This window comes from Scyliorhinus torazame, chromosome 15 (assembly GCF_047496885.1).
Source record: "Scyliorhinus torazame isolate Kashiwa2021f chromosome 15, sScyTor2.1, whole genome shotgun sequence".
Lineage (NCBI taxonomy): Eukaryota > Metazoa > Chordata > Chondrichthyes > Carcharhiniformes > Scyliorhinidae > Scyliorhinus > Scyliorhinus torazame.
In genome coordinates this window covers 157,548,831-157,571,825 of record NC_092721.1, presented here as the reverse complement: position 1 = coordinate 157,571,825, position 22,995 = coordinate 157,548,831, and the positions used below count along the sequence as shown (strand labels likewise).

The 22,995-nt window shown below is 44.7% G+C and overlaps 1 protein-coding gene and 1 non-coding gene across 7 annotated transcripts in view; both read right to left on the bottom strand.

Annotated features, from left to right (window-relative positions):
• Positions 1-2,819: 2,819 nt before the first annotated feature.
• LOC140391931 (protein furry homolog) overlaps positions 2,820-22,995 on the bottom strand; it is a 790,380-nt gene continuing 770,204 nt past the window's right edge. For all 6 annotated transcript variants that reach the window (XM_072476991.1, XM_072476992.1, XM_072476988.1 and 3 more), the window contains 3 exons: positions 12,580-12,690; positions 12,113-12,315; positions 2,820-4,542 (listed from right to left, as the gene is read on the bottom strand). In XM_072476991.1, coding sequence (XP_072333092.1) covers positions 4,293-4,542; positions 12,113-12,315; positions 12,580-12,690 — 564 coding nt within the window. In that variant the 3' untranslated portion in view covers positions 2,820-4,292. The remainder of the gene's footprint in view (positions 4,543-12,112; positions 12,316-12,579; positions 12,691-22,995) is intronic.
• Positions 10,478-10,677, bottom strand: LOC140392209 (U2 spliceosomal RNA). The gene has a single exon (XR_011935273.1). It is a non-coding gene; the product is annotated as a U2 spliceosomal RNA (small nuclear RNA).

The window sequence follows — 22,995 nt, the reverse complement described above, 5'->3', positions numbered from 1 at the left end:
CTCCACATGCGGTTCCCTGCTCCGAGGCTGAGGGTTCCCTCCCCTCGTCTTGACTGTTTTTTCAGTTGATTCTTTCCCATTCTGCTTGGCAGTGTGGTCGGTGGGGGGTTAGTTGGAGGGATTTTCTGTACTTTTGGTGCCCGTTTGTTGGGGTTAAAAGGTCTTCGTCGATTTTCGTAGCCGAGAGCCACCTTTCGTGCGACCGCTCAGGTCATGGCCACCACTGGAAGTGGCAGCTTCTAACGTCAGGTGTCCTTGATTGGATTGCTGGTTGATGTATTTCCCACCACTCATGTGACCCCCAATTCTGACCCATGGGCAGAATCTTGCCACAGGTAACTGAACAATTATTTAAAATTCTTTCACAGGATGTGGGTGTTGATGGCTAGGCCAGTCCCTGATGATGGCAAGCCACCTTGAACTGCTGCAGTCTGTGGTGTAGGTACACCCATAATGCTGTTAGAAAGTTGCAGGATTTTCTCGCAGAGATAGTGGAGGAACAGTACCATAGTTCCAAATCAGATTGATATGTGGCTTGGAAGGGAACCTGTAGGTGGTGGTATTCTCATGCATCTGCTGCCTTATCCTTTGAGGTGGTTGCGGTTGTAAGTTTGGAACTGGTGGCATGGTGGTTAGCACTGCTGCCTCAGAGCCAGGGACCCGTGTTCAATTCCAGTCATGGATGACCATCTGTGTGGAGTTTGCACGTTCTCACTGTGTCTGCATGGGTTTCCTCTGGGTGCTCCAGTTTCCTCCCACCGTCCAAAGATATGCAGGTTAGATGGATTGGCCATGCTAAATTGCCCCTTAATGTCGTAAAGATGTGCAGGTTGGGTTATGGGGTTACAGTGATAGAATCGGGGAGTGGGCCTCAGTAGGGTGCTCTTTCAGAGGGTTGGTGCAGACTTGGTGGGCCGAATGGCCTCCTTCTGCACTGTAGGAATTCTATGGAAGATGCTGTTGAAGCCTTGTTGAGTTCCTGCAGCGCATCTTTCAGATGGTACACTGTGCATTGTTGGTGGAAGGAGTGCCAATTTAAATGGGTTGCTTTGTCCTCTATGGTGTCAAGCTTCTTGCATATTTTTAGGGCTGCATTCATCCTGGCAAGTGTAGAGTATTCAATACACTCCTAATTTGAGCCTTGTAGATGGTGAGCTGGCTTTGGGGAGTCAGGAGGTGAGTTGCTCTTTTTGAATTCTCTGCTTCAATAGCCAGGGTATTTATATTGCTGGTCCAGTTCAGTTTCTGATCAATGGTAACCCCCAGGTTGTTAATGGGTGACTCAGTGATTGTAATGCCATTTGAATGTCAAGGGGAAATGGTTAGATTCTCTCCTGTTGGAGATGGGTCATTTCCTGGCACTTGTGTGGTACAAATGTTACTTGCCATTAACATCCGTGAATGTTGTCCAGTTCTTTGAGAAAGTAACATATGCTGTGGATAAAGGGGAACTGGTTTATGTATTGTACTTGAATTTCCAGAAGGTGTAGCAAGTGGTGTCCCACACAGATCAGTGCTGGCAGCTCAACTGGTTACAATTTATATAAATGACTTGGATGAAGGGATCTATGCGATGGTTGGCAAATTTGCTGATGACACAAAGATGGTTGGGAAAGTAAGATGTGAAGAGGACACGAGGAGGCTCCAATGGGATATAGATAGGTTAAGTGATTGGGCAAAGACCTGACAAATGGAGTATAATGTGGGAACATGTGAATTGACCATTTTGGCAGGAAGAATAACAGAAGTGTATTATCCAAATAGTGAGTGCAGAGCTCTTTTGAGATGAGATCTGGCTGTCTTGGTGTGCGAATTGCAAAAGGCTAGTATACAGGTAGTGAGGAAGAAAGTTACTGGAAGGTTATTATTTGATTGCAAGGGGATTTGAATACAAATGTATGGAGGCTATTCTTCAGTTATGCAGAGCACAAGTAAGACCGCATCTGGAGTATTGAGTACAGTATTGGTCACCTTACTTAAGGAAGGATGTATATTGGTCACCTTACTTAAGGAAGGATGTAAATGCACTACAAGTAATTCTGAGAAAGTTTACCAGACTAATACCTGGAATGGAAGGGTTGTCTTGAGGATAGGTTGGACAGGCTAGGCTTGTATTCACTGGAGTTTAGAAGAATAAGAGGCGACTTGATTGAAACCAAAGATCCTTAGGGGCCTTGACAGGGTGGATGTGGAGAGGATGTTTCCTCGTGTGGCAGAATCTAGAACTAGGGCGTCACTGTATTTAAATATAAGGGGTTGGTTTGAGAACATTTCTGAGGGTAGTGAGTCTAGTACTCTCTTCCTGATATGATGGTGGAAGTAGAGTCTTTGAATATTTTTTAAAGCAAAAAGGGGATAGATTCTTTGTAAGCAGATGGGTAATATCCGGAATGCAGATTTGAGGTTACTACCAGATCAACCACAATCTTAATAAATGGTGGAGCAGGCTTGAGAGGCTGAATGGCCTACTCCTGCACCTTGTTTGTATACTTGTATGGACTACTCCGTATCTGAGAAGTTGCAAATGGCGTTGGAAAAATCTTCCGTGAACATCCCACTTCTGACCTTGTGATGGAGGGAAGGTTGTTGGTGAAGCAGCTGAAAATGATTGTTGCAGAAGTTCCTCCGGATACTGTGCTGGACTAAGACGATGACCTCTAGACTCTGGTTATATACTTAATTAGAGGTGTCATTGCCCAGCTTATTTCGTAATTACTGAAACTTGAAGAATTATTTTCCATCTTTTGTGTCTGCTACCTAATTTGAAATGCAGTCCTTTAGCTGTGGTACATTGAAATCACAACCACTTAACAAAAAAATAACTCAAATGCACAAAGTTTAATATAGGCCAGTTTGGGAGAATTACATCCTAATTTTCTTCCAGTTACAGTTCCTAGAATCCTGTACCTTCAGATTTATATTCCACCCATTTGAATTCAGAAACTGAGTTTCAATAAAGGTATAATAGAAGCAGCCACATTTGTAACCTACCACACTTTTACTGGTGGTTTTGATGGTTTGATACACTAAGTGTAATAAGTGCAATGGAAAACATTAAATAAAAGCTCACTTTTCCACAAGGAATATCACTAAACATAGTTATGAGATATTGCAGTTGTACACACAGTCCATGAATTTACAGAACAAAACACTAACCTAAAATGCTTCACGGTAGCTGTAAAATTATTTACAAGGTAAATAAGTTATATGGATAATTCCAGAGATGCCATTAAATGTGAAGAGGTTTATACATGCAAAATTAATTTTTATAGCTTCTGAATGGGTTTCAAAAATGAGGAAGAATCTCTGCATAAGCAGACCCCCCTCCCTCCCCCACATTACAAATTCAGAGCTACGTGGCTGAATTTAGAAAGTTAAAGCATAGGTTGTTTTTCAAAAACATTTCAACAGAATTTATATTTTATATATGAATGTGCATGCTTGACAGATCAGCAGGCATTAACTAATTGGATGTGAAAATCTTAGCCTCACCTACAAAACTGTTAAAAGCATCACTTTCTATTTATAAATTAGTCCGTAATAGCTTCCATCTAGTAGAAAAGCAGCCAACACAAACATTTCTCATCTGAACTGTTCACTATATTTCAAATACAGTACAAATCCCATTGTATGGCCCATTAAAACACTGTAGACAATAACAAAGTGCCATTTTTCTAATAAAAATGTGCTTTATAGCAGCTCAGTGTGAACAGTACTGATATAATAACAATGCTCTTGTTCTAGGCATACAATAAAGTTTTTAGCATTTAAAAAAGATTGAAACACAGGCTTTCAGCTTGATAAAACTGCTTTCTTGTACATTACATACAGCTTCATGTTGCCTGCTATTGGGTCATTTATTAAGCCAGTGGTCACAAACCTCACTTTAGCGTACAATTTGCAACCATTCTGTGGCAATAGCATCAGTTGTTGACACCATAAAGTAAAATTACATATTTCTCAAAATAGTTCTTCAGGAAGAATAACTCTAATGTGTGATAACCTTTGGTATCTGTGAATTTGTATTTTGTAAGCTTATAGTTACTCAAAATGAGAGTAAATGTGTGCTTTGAAAATTAGTTATTTTTATATCTGATTTACTTTTACTTTTTTTGATCTTTTGATATTGCCGCATATTTTTATATCATTCCACTTAAGTTTACTGAAACTAAGTGTCACAAATGTGAGAACAGCCTGGCCAAGTTTTTCTAAGATTGAAAAGATACTGAAGGACATCAGACCAGCATTGCAGCATTTCCAGTCGCAAACAAAAGGGAGACAGAACACCCCTGTCAGAGACTAGTGCTGGTATCTGGAAAATAAGTACTGATGACACGATAACTCTGAGCCTTCTGAATCATATCCTGAATCTCTCCATTCAGCTCCATGAGCTTCGAACTGATTTCTGACAGATCGTGATTGGAGCCGAGCAGTGCAAATGTGCCTGTTTGTCCCAAAGTTTGGTGTCTGAAGTAAAGATTAAGTAGTGTCTGGACCTCGTCCTCCACATTACTGCCAAATATGTCATTGGGCCATATGGTCCTGTAACAATATTAAACAGAGTTAATGTATCAAATAATAAATCATAAATCATTTTTGCATTGATTCGCTTATTAATTACAGAATAGAACCAGTTATGAATTCAACTTCCCTTCACTCGCGTAACATTCCATTCAATTTTCCAGTTGGTTTATGTACGGGCACTAGAAGTGTCAGTCCATTTATCGTTAATTGTAAGAAAATTGGGTTCCATTGGGGTGTATAAAGAGTGCGCTTTTTGGAAGTAAATTTTGAAATTATTTGTGCTTTTTCTTTTGGCATTTCTTTTCCCTTTCATCCACAACAAAGTTTTGTACTAATATTTGAAGTTATATAGCTTCATGGTGTCTACTATTAAGTCATTTTATTCAGCTTACTTTACATATGTGCAATTTGAAACACAGGCTCCAAGTCAGGGTACAGCCTGGTGTTAAACTGGACTATCTGGGCAGCATGGTAGCATTGTGGTTAGCACAATTGCTTCACAGCTCCAGGGTCCTAGGTTTGATTCCTGGCTTGGGTCACTGTCTGTGCGGAATCTGCACGTTCGCCCTGTGTGTGCGTGGGTTTCCTTTGGGTGCTCCGGTTTCCTCCCACAGTCCAAAGATGTGCAGGTTAGGTGGATTGGCCAAGCTAAATTGCCCTTCGTGTCCAAAATTGCCCTTAATGTTGGGTGGGGTTACTGGGATAGGGTAGAAGTGTGGACCTTGGGTAGGATGCTCTTTCCAAGAGCTGGTGCAGACCCGATGGGCCGAATGGCCTCCTTCTGCACTGTAAATTCTCTGATCTGTGAGGACACGCAGTTTGTATACAATTCCAATTTGTGTCAGGCTCCCCCATCACTGAAGAGGCGATGTTTGTGGAGCCTCCTCCAGTGAGTTATTTAATTGTTCACCGTCATTCATAACTGGATACGGCAGGACTGCAGAGCTTCGATCTGATCCATTGATCGAGGAATTGCTTCGTTCTTAATCGCTTGCTGCTTAGGCTGTTAGGCATGAAAGTCATCCTGTGTTGTAGCATCACTAGTTTGACACCTCATTCTTAGGTATACTTGGTGCTGCTCTTGATATGGCCTTGTGCACTCTTAATAGAACCAGGGTTGATCCCCTAGCTTGCTGGTAAAGGTAGGACATTGGATATGCCGGGCATTAAGGTTACTGATTGTGGTTGAGTACAATTCTGCTGCTGCCAATGGCCCACAATGCCTTGTGCTTGCCAAGTCTTTGCTAGATCTTTCTGGAATCTATCCCATTTAGCATGGTGGTTATGCCACACAACATGATTAAGGGTATCCTCAATCTGAAGATGGGACTCTGTCTCCACAAGGACTGTGCGGTGGTCACTCCCACTGACACTGCCATGGACTGAAGCATCTGCAATGGACAGGTTGGTTAGGATGAGGTCAAGTATGTTTTTTCTTCTTCTTTCGTTCCCTGACCATCTGCTGCAGACCAAGTATAGCAACTATGTTCTATAGGACTTAGTCAGTTTGGTCAGTTATGGTGCTACCAAGCTACTCTTGATGAAGAACATTGAAGCCCCCCCACCCAGAGTACACTTTGTCCCCTTGCCACCCTCCATGCTTCCTCCAAGTGATGTTCAATGTGGCGGAGTACTGATTTATCAACTGAGGCGGTGGGGGGGGGATTACCTGGTAATCAGCAGTTTTCATTGCCCATGTTTGACTTCATGTCATGCGATTCATAGGGTCTGGAGTCAGTTTGAGGACTCCCAGGGCAACCCCATCCCATCTGTAAAACACAGTGTTACCACCATTCCTGGGCTGTCCTGCCGGTGGGACAGGACACATGTAAGGTATTCTGAGTATGATTTGTCAGACTGTTTCTTGACTAATCTATGAGACAGCTCTCCCACTTTTGGCACTGGCCCCCAGATGGTAGTAAGGAGGATTTTTGCAGGGTTGTCATTTGACATCAGGGCCTAGGTCGATGCTGGGTAATCCGTCTGGTTTCATTTCTTTTGCAGTTTGATATACCGGAGTGCCTTGCTAGGCCACTTCAGTGTACATTTAAGAGTCAACCACATTGCTGTGGATCTGGAGTCACATATAGACCAGACCAAGTAAGGACAGCAGATTTTGTTTCCTGAAGGACATTCGTGAACCAAAGAAGCCATCTGACACGAGTAACCAACTGCTTTTCCCTCACTTTGAGATGTTATGTGTGGACAACTGCCCAATGAACTTGTGGTCAAAGGTGCTTTTCTGAGCAAACATTTCAAAAAGGGTTGGGTGGTAGGTCACCGTCCAACTGAATGGAGCGTTTCATAGCAATTTTGCCAAATCCATCCTCCTCAATGCTGGGAATATAAGGCTGTGTTTTTCAAACCTTTTGTCCCAGGACCCATTTTTACCAACCGGCCATCCTTCGGGTCCCACACCGGCCATCCTTCACAACTCACGTCGCCTGAACCTCGTGACCCACCAATTTCACTTTCCTTTATGTGACAAGGGAGCCTGCTTAGTTCTCACAATCTCACTTGCTTTGTTATTCAATGTTACATTTCTGATAATGACTTCAGCTATTCTGTGGGATTCTCCGTTTCGGAGACTGTGTTGACACCAATGCAGAATTCGTGGACTTTCATGACAGAAAAAATGGCATCAGACCTGGACCGATTCCGCTACTATTAGGGGCTAACACCGGTGCCGCGTGGAACACAATTCGATTCTAATGAAAAACGGTGTGGGGTTCGCCGGATTGGTGATTGACACTCGGAAGACCGACAAACTGCAGCCGCATATATACATTACACGCCCCACACACTTATCGCAGCCAACAAGATGACACTGGTTGTGCTGGAGTGCGCTCATACATCTGATGGGTCGGCTGGGGCCAGAGGGCACCGGGGTGGTGCCCTAGGGGACACCTATACGACCTGTGGCACTAAGTTCACAGTGGGCTGTTAGTGGTGTGTGCAGCTGCATGGCTGCCTTGCCAGCTACGGCAATGGTGTTCTGTGCCCATCTACACCGGCCCAACAGCCCACCTCCTGGCTACCCCCATCTACTCCCCCTACCCTGGCAGAAGGCCTCCGGCCAGCGGCACAACTATCAGCACACTCTGGCGATGTTGGACACTTTCCCGACCCCCTCTCTCTCCCTCAGCAGCCGCCACGCCGGTTTCACGATTTTTAAAAGCACAAGTGAACCGCACCGCTGGGAACTCAGCCCATCGGAGGCGGAGAATCACGGAGGCCCCGGAGAATACCGGGTCGGGCCTTCTAAGGATATGCAAACGGTGTCTAATGTATGTGCATTCCGGAACGCATTGACACCGCTATTGAGGTGCTGGAGCTTTGCGATTTGGTGATAGCAGCAAGGAGAGTGGCCGTTTAACTGAAGCCGAGCTGGAGACCTTTCTGGACATATTGGAGGAAAGGCGCTTGACCCTGTACCCCGGCCCGGGAAGGAGGCTGCTAGCCTCCGCCGTTCATCGTGCCTGGGCGCAGGTGGTGAAGGCGGTGGGCGCAGGGGCAACGTAGTCCGGACCTGCCAGCAGTGCCGGAAGAAACTGCATGACCTCCTCAAGGTGGCCATGGTCAGAAGGCAGCCCTGTGCCCCTGGCACTAAACCCCGTCTCACATACCCATAACCCTACCCGCCCCCCTCCCACCAACTGGGAGGGGGGGGGGGGGGTGCCGAATCCCAACCCTGTACCACATGCCAGCGTTCATACCGGCCGACCCCCCCCCCCCCTCCCCAAAACCACCCACCACCATAAGAAGGCCACGCACAACCGCCGGGAGCAGGACAAGATAGGAGGGCGACTGCCAGAACTGCGGCCCCTCACCATGGCCGAGCAGAGGACCCTGGACAGCGAATTGGAGTTCGGCTGCAAGGCAGTGAGATCCTACTTAGTTGCAGTTGCACATGAGGCGTGTGCCAACCCCCTCACCCACATCATCCTCACTCCACCACAGGACCTGCTGGGTTTGAGGCAGGTCCATCAAGCATCCCCCTGCCCTCATATTTTCTCATCTATCACGTTAACTCTTTATTTTCCTCTGTCTCAAATACATGTCTGGCATCCCCTTAAATTAATATAAACGACACTATTTGCTTCCTGTGGTAGCAATTTTTACATCGTCATAACTCTTTTTGGTATTGAATTTAGCAAGACAGAGGGGCCGTTTCTGGACTGAATCCAGATTTTAGTGGAAAGTTTGTTTGATATCCAAGTACATTACTGATGTTTCTATTGGTCAATTGGATTCAATTGTAGTTTCCCTACTGTTAAGAACCCCGCTGATGTTAAATGCGAGGATATGCCAGAAGGGTAACTTAGAACACCGGTTCTGAATGGTGTATATTTTCAATTTGGTGTACTGTGAAAAAATGTATGTGAACCAGGGAGGAATAGTCCACTTGTGTGATCAATTAATAAAGATTATTTATTAACTTTTAAAAAATGACCAAGGACTATAAAACATTACAACACTAATTACGCTGGCTATGCACACACACAGTATTACATGAAGTTATCCCTTGGTTCCCAACTACCTATGTTTCTTGAACTCTGAGACACCCCCTTGTTCCCAAACAACATCCACCATTATATAACTTGGAGCTAAATCCAACTGATAATTACCATGCACAGGTTATTTGACCACACTTGGTAAAACCAGCTTCAGTTTCAGCGAAGGCAAAATCTTCTTGGTTCATGTTCTGGATCTTAACCGGCTGCCTGTTTAGCAATAACTAGTTATCGGGAGATTGTTTTTGCAACTGGGTTTGTTTGCGATGATAGCTGCTACTGTGTCTCTTTCTCCAGTTATTGTGTTATAGATACATAATTCTTTCCCTTTGATGTTACCCACCCTGTGGATCCTGCTTTTAGCATATACCTGTCAATTTCCTTGTCTCTCCTTTTTGAAGTTGCCTCTTCTATAACCCATTGTTTTCCCCAGTCACATAGGTAAACACTTGCTTTTTACACTGCTTTCCCCAGTCACATAGGTCAACACGATTGCTATTGCTTTTCGCACTGATATGATCATTTGCATATCAAATATCTTTTCAGAAAGCTGTCATTATCAATTCCCAGTTTTATTTTTTCCCAATTTAATTTTTTTATATTAATTTTCCACAACTCGTAATGCTCCTAAACCCTAAAACCCTATTTTAAAGAGCACATCCATAATGTGAGTGCATGTTATTCTGCCAAAGTCCTTCTCCTGGTTCAAGCTGATCAGACAGGTGTCCTTCTTCCTGTCCTGTGCATAGATGATTGCATCCCTGAGTAGAATGAGGCTATTAGAGATCTTCCTGTTGGGTACAGCACAAGTCTGGTCCATGTGATCACCAATTCTACAGCAGAATTAACCTGACTGGAAATGACCTTGGACAGTCGACGTTAAGCTGTGAAATGGCTGTCAGTTTCGGATTTCCTTCCTCTCCCCCTTTTGTTTGTAAATTTGGGTGATTGTGCTTTTCTCATGGATCCTGACATGTTGTTGGCGAGAAGCATACTCTCGCACTCTTCCAACAGATCTGGACTGATGCAGTCAAATAGCCAAATAAGGCTTGGCTGCTAAACTGTTGCTCCTGGGATTTTACTCATCTCAGAGGATCTGATGGCCTTTGTGAGCCCGTCCTGAATTAGTGATTTGTCCAGACTCTCCTGCTTACTGTTGTTTAAGACCTTTATAACAGAGGAGTGAGAGTTCTTGCTGTCTATGGCTTTTATGTCATACATCAGCATAAAAAGATTTGCTGATACGGAGTATATCAGGATGCAACTCGGCTATCTTGCTCCTTCTTGCTGCGATCATGGCGCTCTTTCCGTGTACCTTTTTTGCTGGCTCTTCACCTCCCTGACATCGAACCCCATCGACTTTAGAAAAGGTTTATTCTGCATTCTTTTCTGAAGTTGAGACATTTTCCTCTGTCTTTCTCACCTCTGAACATCTTTTTTTAAATTACCTTTTCAAAGTTACAAAGCCAGGGCTCAGAGTGTGGACAGGGACGAACCCCCAATCCAGCTCCTTGCCTGCTCCAAAAACCAATTCAAATTGAATCCAATTTATGGTCCCCACAAGAGAGGCATACCAGATCTTAGCCAAAAGGCCGAGCAGATACTACACTTGATCCTATCCAAAAGGCCGAGAAGCGATACCTCTGAACATCTGTGAGGATTAAGATCGCTTCCCACCTGTACATCAGGGACTTGGTGAGTTCTTCTGTTTTCTAGTGTTGACAGTTTCATGTTCCATTCAATGCTAGTAGGAGGCAGTGGTCGGGGAAGGCTGGGGCAGCATGGTGGCCTGGTGGTTGGTATTGCTGCCTCACAGCGGCAGACACCAGGGTTCAATTCGGCCTTGGGTGACCGGTGTGGAGTTTGCACTTTCTCCCTGTGTCTGCGTGGGTTTCCTCTGGGTGCTACGATTTCCTCCTACACTCCAAAGATGTACAGGTTAGGTGGATTGGCCATCCTAAATTGCCCCTTAGTGTCCAGGAATGTATATGTTAGGTGGGGTTATGGGGATAAGGCAGGGGAATGAGCCTAGGTAGGGTGCCCCTTCAGAGGATTGGTGCAGACTTAATGGGCCGAATGGCCTCCTTTTGCACTGTAAGAGTTCTATGAAGGATTGCTTGAAATTGGTGGATCTGATATGAGTGCAGGTCTATCTTGGAAGGGACGGACCTGTCTGGCTTTGCCCAGATGTACTTACGTGGCACTCTCATCTGTAGGGTTTCTGAAAACGTCATGCAGCTTGGTGTCCTTTGCCACTTCCATCAGGAATTTTGACGTAGTATTTAGTTTGCTGGCCCTTCCGGATTATCCAACCTCATTGATGATGCAGTTGAAGTCACTGCCCAGTGTGACTGGTTAAGACATTGCTAGCAGCAGTGGGAGCTGCTGGCCTATGGTCAGCTGCTTGTTCTTTAAAGCCGGGATGTACATGTTGATTAACTGGAGCAAAGTGTTTTTGTACACCACCACAGCCTACCATGTCTTTAACTTTGTTGATGGTGAAGTCACCTCCCAACAGTTGAATATTCAACAGCAATAATTCTCCTGACTAGATAAATGTCCTGTGGGACCATTGCCTATAGGTTCTGAGATGCAGTATTTTGAGTTATATATTAGTGAGGTACCCCAAGGTCGAAACATATCACAGTGGCCTCAACACTACACATGTTAATGGGAGACAATTTTGAACCCCATTTAAACTGTATAATTCAGCAATTCAATTGTCTGTGTTAGCCCCACCCCTTACAGTTAGCATATACCACAGGGCTGGTATTGCTAATGGGATTAGCAGTTAGTTGGTATAAATTTAGAATACCAATAGTATTTATCATAGCTTGTTTGTTTTAAGTTAAAAATTGCAGAGTATTGTTGATAGCCTACAATATTATTAATATAGTCTATCAATGCTAGGAACGTAATACTGTGTTTGCTGGAAGAAAAAAGTAATGTTAACAAGACAACAATGTATTTTTTCATTAAAATTCCCTTGTATCAAGTAAGCAAAGCAAGAGAAATAGAGTTATTATACAATATTAAAAGTATTTACAAATTATGAACAGTATATCAAGTCTAACCTGCAATCCCTGATTTGACGCAGGGCAGTTATAAGATCCCTGTTCTTCAGGCACTCTAGCATGGTTTGAACAGCAATTTCAGAGGAGGTTACTGTGAGGCCATGTGAACTGAATTCATCTTTGAGCGGTTCAACTGCTATTAAAGCTGAAGCTTCCTTCAGGTTATCCCTCAGGTCATTCAATTCTTTTGACATATTCAGTAGCTAGTAAACAAATATTAGTAAGACAACACACATCAGAGCAGCTTTTCATTTTAACCATTTCCCTACCAACATATGCTAGCTAGCATAATGATTATAATGTCTGCATCACTGAAATTTTTTTATTGTTAAGTTTAAGTTTATTTACCTCAAAGTTTCATGGTAATATTAGAATGTTGTGTTGAAATATGATGTTATGGAGTAGTAGATTTTAAACATGTTTTGGGGAATATGTTGATTAGTGTCAGTCAAAAAGGTAACCTTTACCTCTGGCACTGAATTGACAACATGGATCTGTCCAATTAGTTTGTAGTAGGACTGGAAGAGCAGCAGCAGCTGAAAGTGAAGCTTGTAGAGTCTTTGACACAACTCAAGTTGCTATAAAGGGTAAATAAATCAAACGCATTAAAAAAGGCATTCATAATACTGGTTATTTCTTCAGTTCTATGAAGACTTAGCCACTAACCAAAGTAACTAAATAACAAAATAGAGATTATGCCTAAAGATGATTAATGTTGCTAGACTAGACACAATTATATATTTATGCATAAGTTGTCCACTACTGCAGTGCAATGCTATCCATCACTCCTCCTAAGAATAGGAATTAAAGCATGTAAATTATTCAAATGAACTTTATTAGGATACAACGTTTCTAGAAAGTATATTGTTATTAACTAGGCAGGAAGATGATATTTGATACCTCTAATTTGAAAAAGATCAATTCTCCTTTAAATAAATTAAGTCCTTTGAACTCCTTTTCTTTCTGCCATATATTTCATTTTAAATAATTTAGTTCCCCTGAATATCTGATAGAGAATCAACCTGTTTTCTTAGTTTTCCGCTTAATAGGTGAAGTTAGGAGTTTTGAAGCTTCTTATAATTTTGAGAAATATTCATTATCTGTTCTGATCAACGAAGAGTTATAAGTCATTGCTTGTAATTACTGTTTATTAATGTTGAATACAAAGTTCCCAATTCTTTTTTTCCAAATTAAGGGGCAATTTAGCGTAGCCAATTCACCTACACTGCGCATCTTTTGGTTTGTGGGGTAAGACCCACACAGACACAGGGAGAATATGCAAACTCCACACGGTCAGTTACCCGGGGCCGGGATCAAACCATGAGGCAGCAGTGCTAACCATTGCACCACCGTGCCGCCCCTTCAGTGTTGTAATCTAATGTTTCATACAAGTGCATTTTGCTATTGAAAGCTTCAGCTAAATCAAATATACAAAGGTCACTATGTTTTAGAAGTCATTCACTGTATCAAACTTTCAATTTCAATACAATTAAGTATTCTGGGGGTACAAATAACCCCAAATTAAATGTTATTCAAAAATGTTTGAAATGTTAAATCAATTTTTGAATTTACATTTAAAACATAAGAAATTAATAATAATAATCGCTTATTGTCACAAGGAGGCTTCAATGAGGTTACTGTGTAAAGCCCCTAGAATAGATGGTGATCTGTCAGTGGCATTCTGTGTAGGACTTATTCCTCTTAAATAAATGTTGAATTTGTTTTATTAAAACTGTACAGCAAAACAAGTGCTTGGAAATGCAATGTAATGCATTATTTTATATTTTAGTCGCTTGGTAAGTGCTTCCTAACATCTCTCCTAACAGTCTAGCCCTAATTTTTAGACTATGCCCCGGTGTTTGAAACAAACCTGTTGGACTTTAACCTGGTGTTGTAAGACGTCTTACTGTACCCTCGTTTTAGAATCTTTATCAATAATAATAATAATCTTTATTGTCACAAGTAGGCTTACATTAACATTGCAATGAAGTTACTGTGAAAAGCCCCTAGTCGCCACATTCCGACACTGTCTTTCCCTGTTTAATATCTTGAATACTTCGATCAGATCATTCCTTTACCTTCTAAATTCTGGCAAAAACAGGCCTAATCTGTGTAATCTCGCCTCGTAGCGTAACCCCTGTAAGGCCAGGTATCATTTTTTAAAGTCTTTTTATTGGTTAGCATTTATAGTAACATTGTACAGTAATATAGAGACATCTATAGAGTGGGTATATATGTGTGTGTATATACAATAGCAAAGAAAGAAAAAATGAAATGTCACAACTATAGGAACATACACAGATATGTATACAAGGGTAGCGTGTGTACAGATACAGATACGGGAGATACGAGAGCCCTGGCTTCGGGTCTCCCATCGTCGGCTACCCCTCCGTGTTGGACTTACTTTGTATGTGTCACCTCCTGGTATTAAAACGCACCTGGGCTTGCGTTTTTTTTTGAAAATATTTTTATTGAGCTATTTACATTTTGTAACACAAATTCACAAAGCCAAACAAACAAACACATATAACAAGAAAAGAAGTTCCAACCGCCGACTGTAACAATATTGGTTTATGTACAGTGTGGTTCAGGCATTAATTTGCCAGCAAACCAGTGTCTTGCAGTTTTCCTCCCTTCTGCCTGTCTCCTTTGTTCCTCTTGGGTGCATTCGTTCTCTTCTTCCCTTCTTGTTAAGTGCGCTCTATGCACTACTTTCAGCTGCGTTAGGCTCAGCCCTGCACATGGAGTTCACCCAATGCAGTGCTTGTTCCAGGGTCCTCCCCCTATCTCTATGCCTAGCTCTTCCTCCCATTTCTCCCTTGCCTTATCCAGTGGTGACTGTACCTCCTCTAGTAGCCATTCGTACATGTCAGCGCAGTTACCATCCCTTAGTTCCCCCGCGGTTAGTTGTCTGCCCAGAAGGGAATGCTCTGGTAGCTGGGGGAAACATTGTTGTCTCCTTGCGAAGGAAGTTCTTTAATTGCATGTATCGCAACTCGTTCCCTTTTGGGAGCTGGAGCTTGTCTGTCAGTTCACCCAGGGTCGCCACTCTGCTGTCAATGTATAAGTTCTCTACCGTCAGTGTCCCTTCATCCTTTCTCCATCTTTTAAAGGAGGCATCTATTGTTGTTGGGGTAAATTCATGGTTCTTGCAGATGGGGGCCATGGTGGACATTGCTACCAGTCTGAAATGGTGCCCGAGTTGGTTCCACATACTCAGCATTGCCACCACCACTGAGTTTCTTGAGAACTTGGGTGGGGAATAGGAGTGGGGCCGTGGCCAGTGCCAAGTTAAGGAGCTCTCCTCCGTTCGTAGCCATTCCGTTCCTGGCACCTTGACTCAGCCCCGTACTCTCTCTGCAGTGGTTGCCCAGTGGTAGAACTGGAATTTCGGAAGGGCCAGCCCTCCCATGTTCCTCCTTCTTTCTAGCCCGTTTTTCAAGATGAACACGTCTGCTTCTCCCGGCGTTTTGAAATAATGCTCCATATTGCCGTACGTCACCCAGAGTCTTGCTGGGTACAGCATCCCAAACCGCATCTTGTTCTTGAATAAAACCGCCGTGGCCCCATTCAACTCTGCCCAGCGCTTGGCCAGGTTGGCCCCAATGTCCTAATATATGCGGATTGTACGCTCTTCCCATCTGCAGGACTGTGTGCTTCTTGCCCAGTTCAGGATTCCCTCCTTGTCTTGGAATTTGTGGAGCTTTGCAATAATTGTCCATGGTGGTCCTCCTATTTTGGGCCTCTGTCAGAGCGACCTCTGGGCACTGTCTACCTCTGAGGGCTTGGGGACGTTTTCTCCCCTGACCAGCTTTTCTAACATCTGCTTTCCATATTCTGTTCGGTTTCTATCCTCTCTGCTTTCATGTAGTCTGACAATCCTGAGGTTCTGGTGGCGAGACCGGTTTTCTGGTCTTCCACCTTCCCCATGGGTGCTCCCTGGACCGCCACCAACCATGTCACTTCTGCCTCAAGCAGGATGATCTGATCACTCTGGTCGGTGGCCACGTTTTCCAATTCCCGCACCATCACCTTCCGGGTCTCCAATCGCTGCTCGGTCCTCTCCAGCGCCTCCTCGAAGGGGGCCAAAGCGATTACTATTGCCGGATTCACGGCCACCATGAGGTCCTCCTGAATGGAGTCCCTATGTTTTAGGAGCTCTTATGCAAGGAGCTCCATCCACTACCCTGTCAGTGGGTGGGCTGGCTTTGCTCCTCGTGTCTGCGGTCTGGCTCTTCCTCTCCTGACTCAAAGCATCCTCTGTCTTTCCAGCTCATTGGCTGATTTGGGGCATTTCCTCAGGTGGTTGGTAGTTCAGGGTGAGGGTGTGGGGGGGGGGGGGGGGGTTTGTTGGTTTAGTGACCGATTTTCAAACCCAAGTTGAAGTTTCCAGGGAGAGCCCCTTTCATGTGACTATTCAGCCCATCGCCACCACTGGAAGTCCCCAGTTATCATTTTTGTAAACCTCCATTGCACTCCCTCCAAGGCCAATATATCCTTCCTAAGCTGTAGTGTCCAGAACTGCTCACAGTACTCCTAAGTGGGTTCTAACAAGGGTTTTGGACAGCTGCACCATAACCCCTGTGTCTTTAAGCCCTAATCCTCTAGGTTTAAAGGCCAGCGTTGCATTTGCCTTTTTGATTATTTTCTGCACTTTTTCATAGCATTTTAAATGTCTATGCACCTGAACCTCTCCCCCCACCGTCTCTTTGGCCACCCACTGTACCTGACCTCTTTCCATCTAGAAAGTACTCTGCTCTGTCTTTTTTTGGTCCAAAATGGATACCCTCACACTTGCTTACATTGAATTCCATCTGCCACAATTTTGCCCATTCACCTACTCTGTCAATATCTCCTTGCAATTGTATGCTGTCATCAAGGCTGTCTAAAATGCCACCGAACTTTGTATCATCAGCAAATTTGGATATGAATTTCTCTGCGATTATCCAAGTCATTAACAAATAATGTGAATAATTGAGCCCTCAACACAGATCCCTGTGGTATACCACTAGGCACCTCCTTCCAATTAGAGTAATCCCAATTCTATGTCGCCTGCCACTCAAACATAGAACATAGAACAATACAGCGCAGTACAGGCCCTTCGGCCCACGATGTTGCACCGAAACAAAAGCCATCTAACCTACACTATGCCATTATCATCCATATGTTTATCCAATAAACTTTTAAATGCCCTCAATGTTGGCGAGTTCACTACTGTAGCAGGTAGGGCATTCCACGGCCTCACTACTCTTTGCGTAAAGAACCTACCTCTGACCTCTGTCCTATATCTATTACCCCTCAGTTTAAAGTTATGTCCCCTCGTGCCAGCCATATCCATCCGCGGGAGAAGGCTCTCACTGTCCACCCTATCCAACCCCCTGATCATTTTGTATGCCTCTATTAAGTCTCCTCTTAACCTTCTTCTCTCCAACGAAAACAACCTCCAGTCCATCAGCCTTTCCTCATACGATTTTCCCTCCATACCAGGCAACATCCTGGTAAATCTCCTCTGCACCCGCTCCAAAGCCTCCACGTCCTTCCTATAATGCGGTGACCAGAACTGTACGCAATACTCCAAATGCGGCCGGACCAGAGTTCTGTACAGCTGCAACATGACCTCCCGACTCCGGAACTCAATCCCTCTACCAATAAAGGCCAACACTCCATAGGCCTTCTTCACAACCCTATCAACCTGGGTGGCAACTTTCAGGGATCTATGTACATGGACACCTAGATCCCTCTGCTCATCCACACTTTCAAGAACTTTACCATTAGCCAAATATTCCGCATTCCTGTTATTCCTTCCAAAGTGAATCACCTCACACTTCTCTACATTAAACTCCATTTGCCACCTCTCAGCCCAGCTCTGCAGCTTATCTATATCCCTCTGTAACCTGCTACATCCTTCCACACTATCGACAACACCACCGACTTTAGTATCGTCTGCAAATTTACTCACCCACCCTTCTGCGCCTTCCTCTAGGTCATTGATAAAAATGACAAACAGCAACGGCCCCAGAACAGATCCTTGTGGTACTCCACTTGTGACTGTACTCCATTCTGAACATTTCCCATCAACCACCACCCTCTGTCTTCTTTCAGCTAGCCAATTTCTGATCCACATCTCTCCGTATTTTTTGCAATAGCCTACCGTGGGGAACCTTATCAAACGCTTTGCTGAACAATTTCCTAACCATGTCAATAATTTGCCCTCAACTCCGTGGGCTTCCACCTTCGTTAACAGTCTCTTATGTGGGACATTACCAAATGCATTCTGGAAGTCCATGTAAATAACATCCATAAACATTCTCTTGTCCATAAGACCATAAGACATAGGAGCAGAATTAAGCCATTCGGTCCATCGAGTCCACGTTCTCCTGCCATCTCCCCATAACCCCCGATCCCCATATTAATCAAGAACCTAACTATCTCTGCCTTAAAGAAACTCAGTGATTTGGCCTCCACAGCCTTCTGCAGCAAAGAGTTCCACAGATTCACCACCCTCTGGCTGAAGAAATTCCTCCTCATCTCAGTTTTAAAGGATTGTCCCTTCAATCTGAGGCTGTGCCCTTGGGTTCGAGTTTTTCCAAAGAGTGGAAACATCCTCTCCACATCTACTCCATCTTGGCCTCTCAGTATCCTGTAAGTTTCAATAAGCTCCCCCCTCATCCTTCTAAACTCCAACGAGTACAGACCCAGAGTCTTCAACCGCTCCTCATATGACAAGTTCTTCATTCCAGGGATCATTCTTGTGAACCTGTCCTGGACCCTTTCCAAGGCCAGCACATCCTTCCTTTGATATGGGGCCCCAACCTATTCACAATACTCCAAATGGGGTCTGACCAGAGCCTTATACAGCAGTACATCCCTGCTCTTGTATTCTAGCCCTCTCGACATGAATGCTAACATTGTATTTGCCTTCCTAACTGCCGACTGAACCTGCACATTTACCTTAAGAGAATCTTGAACTAGAACTCCCAAGTCCCTTTGTGCTTCTGATTTCCTAAGCATTTCCACATTTAGAAAATAGTCTGTTCCTCCATTCTTCCCACCAAAGTGCATTACCTCACACTCTTCCACATTGTATTCCATCTGCCACCTCTTTGCCCACTTTTCTAGCCTGTCCAAGTCCTTCTGCAGCACCCCCTGCTTCCTATCTGTCCCTCTGCATATGTTTGTATCATCTGCAAACCTAGCAACAGTGCCCTCAGTTCCTTCTTTCAGATCATTTATATATATATATATAGTGAAAAGTTCTGGTCCCAACACTGATCCTTGAGGCACACCACTAGTCACCGGCTGCCATCCTGAAAAAGATCCCTTTATCCCCATTCCCTGCCCTCTGCCAGTCAGCCAATCCTCTATCCATGCCAGTATCTTACGCTTAACAACATGGGCTCTTAATTTATTTAACACCCTCCTATATGGCACCTTGTCAAAGGCCTTCCGGAATTCTAAATAGATCACGCCCACTGGTTCCCCCATGTCTAACTTCCTTGTTACCTCCTCAAAGAATTATTTAAAAAATTTTTTTTTAGAATACCCAATTATTTTCCAATTCAGGGGAAAATTAGCGTGGCCAATGTACCTACCCTGCACATCTTTTTGGGTTGTGGGGGTGGAACGTACGGGGAGAATGTGCAACCTCCAAATGGACAGTGACCCGGAGCCAGGATCGTACCCGGGTCCTCGGTGACATAAGGCAGTGCTAACCACTATGCCACCGTGGCGCCCTCTCCTCAAAGAATTCTAACAGATTTGACAGACATGACCTCCCCTTGATGAAGCCGTGTTGACTCAGTCGTATTTTACCATGCACTTCCAAGAACTCCACAATCTCATCTTTAATAATGGACTCTAAAATCTTGCCAATAATTTCCCGTCTTCTTACTCCCTCCCTTCTTAAACAGGGGTATTACATTAGACATTTTCCAGTCCTCTGGGACCCTCCCTACCTCCAATGATTCCTGAAAGATCACCACCAATGCTTCCACAATCTTCTCAGTTGTCTCCTTTAGAAACCTGGGGTGTAGTCCATCCGGTCCAGGTGATTGTCCACCTTCAGACCTTTCAGTTTCCCCAGAACCTTCTCCTTAAGCAGCACGGTAGCATTGTAGATAGCATAATTGCTTCACAGCTCCAGGGTCCCAAGTTCGATTCCGGCTTGGGTCACTGTCTGTGCGGAGTCTGCACATCCTCCCCGTGTGTGCGTGGGTTTCCTCCGGGTGCTCCGGTTTCCTCCCACAGTCCAAAGATGTGCAGGTTCGGTGGATTAGCCATGATAAATTGCCCTTAGTGTCCAAAATTGCCCTTAGTGTTGGGTGGGGTTACTGGGTTATGGGGGTGGGGTGGAGGTGTTGACCTTGGGTAGGGTGCTCTTTCCAAGAGCCGGTGTAGTCTCGATGGGCCAAATGGCCTCCTTCTGCACTGTAAATTCTATGTTAATCTATGTATGTTAATGATGGCCACTACACTCACCTCTGCCCCAATTCTCCTGGAGCTCTGGTATCCCATTGGTGTCTTCCACTGTGAAGACTGATGCAAAGTAACTATTCAGTTCCTCTGCCATTTCTTTTTTTCCTATTACTACTTCTCTAGCCTAATTTTCCAGCTATATATTGGAAAAAAAACTGCGATCTTAGAATCATAGAATCTACAGCACGGAGACAGGCCCTTCGGCCTAAACTGGTCCATGCCAACCAAAAGGCCTACCTAAGCTAAATAAAATCATCGTTGATCTGATTGTAATCTGAACTCCAGCAGCTCACCTACACCCCGATAATCATTCCTCTTCCTTTACATTACTAGCTAGTTTACACTCATATTTAATCTTCTTCCCGCTTTAATGCATTTTTTGTTGTCCTCTGCTCGCTTTTAAAGGCTTTCCAATCCTCTGGCTTCCCACTAATCCTCGCCACCCTGTATGCATTTTCTTTTGATTTTATGCTGTCCTTTACTTCCCTCATCAACCATGGATGCCTCGTCCTCCCCTTAGCATGTTTCCTCCTCTTTGGGATGAATTTCTGTTGTGCCTCCCTAATAACCCCCCAAAACCCCTGCCATTGTTGTCCCACCATCTTACCTCCCCTTCCAATCAACTCTGGCCAGCTCCTCTCTCATGTATTTATAGTTACCTTTATTCAATTGTAATACCGTTAAATCTGATTCCAGCTTCTCCCTCTCAAATTGCAGATTCTATCATATTGTGGTCACTGCCCCCCGAAGGGTTCCTTCACCTTAAGTTCCCTAATCAATTCTGCCTCATTACACATCACCATATCCAGAATTGCTTGTTCCCTGAGCTCTACCACAAGTTGATCCCAAAAAAACATCTCGTAGACATTCCACAATTTCCTTTTCTTGGGATCTGCTACCAACCTGATTTTCCCAGTCCACCAAGTCCTGCATGATGATTGTAATATTGCCTTTCTTATATACCATTTCTAATTCCTGATTTATTTTCCTTTTTTAAAAAAAAAATTTTTTATTAACGTTTTCACAAATATCAACAACAAAATGTAAAAGGAACCCAATAGAATTAAATATAAAACAAAACAAAACAACCCAGTGCCCCCCTCCCTCTATACATAAATAATATATTAACACCCGCCGAAACACATTGCAAACATAGCAAATATATACACCCCCTCAGATCCCCCAGTATGGACAAACAAAAATAAATAAAAATAAAATAGAACCCCTCCCCCTCTCCCCGGGTTGCTGCTGCTGCTGACCATTGTCTACCGTTCTGCCAGGAAGTCCAAGAACGGTTACCACCGCCTGAAGAACCCTTGCACCGATCCCCTTAAGGCAAATTTCACCCTCTCCAATTTAATAAGCCCTGCCATATCGTTGATCTAGGATTCCATGCTTGGGGGCCTTGCATCCTTCATCCTTGAAGAAGAATCCTTCACTGGGCTACCAGGGACACAAAGGCCAGAATACCGGCCTCTTCCGCCTCCTGCACTCCCGGCTCATCTGCAACCCCAAATATTGCGAGCCCCCAGCCCGGTTTGACCCTGGATCCTACCACCCTCGACACCGTCCTCGCTACGCCCTTCCAAAATTTTTCCAGCGCTGGGCATGCCCAGAACATATGGGTGTGGTTTGCTGGGCTCCCTGAGCACCTAACACACCTGTCCTCACCCCCCAAAAAACAGCTAATCCTTGTCCCGGTCATGTGTGCCCTGTGCAGCATCTTAAACTGTATGAGGCTGAGCCTCGGGCACGAAAAGGAAGAGTTCACCCTCCCTAGGGCATCTGCCCACGTCCCCTCCTCGATTTCCTCACCCAACTCCTCCTCCCACTTACCTTTCAGCACCTCCGCCGAGGCCTCCTCCTCCTCCTGCATCACCTGGTATGTTGCCGAGATCCGCCCCTCTCCAACCCACGCCCCCGAGAGCACCCTGTCCTGTACCGTGCTTGGCGGCAGCAGCGAGAATTCCACCACTTGCCGCCTGGCAAACGCCCTTACAGGTAGATATCTAAAGGCGTTTCCCGGGGGGAGCCCGAACCTCTCCTCCAGGTCATCCAGGCTTGCGAACTTTCCATCCACAAACAGGTCCCCCAACCTTCTTATCCCTGCCCTGTACCACCCCGAAAACCCTCCATCTATTCTCCCTGGGACAAACCGGTGGTTCCCCCGTATCGGGGTCCACACCGAGGCCCCCACTTCCCCCTGTGCCGCCTTCATTGCCCCCAGATTTTGAGGGCAGCCGCCACTCACCGGGCCCGTGGTATACCTCATTGGAGGGAGCAGCAGCGGCGCCGTTGCCAGCGCATCCAGACTCGTACCCTCGCAAGACGCCGTCTCCAGCCTCTTCCACGCCGCACCCTCCCCCTCCATCACCCACTTGCGCACCATCGCCGCATTGGAGACCCAG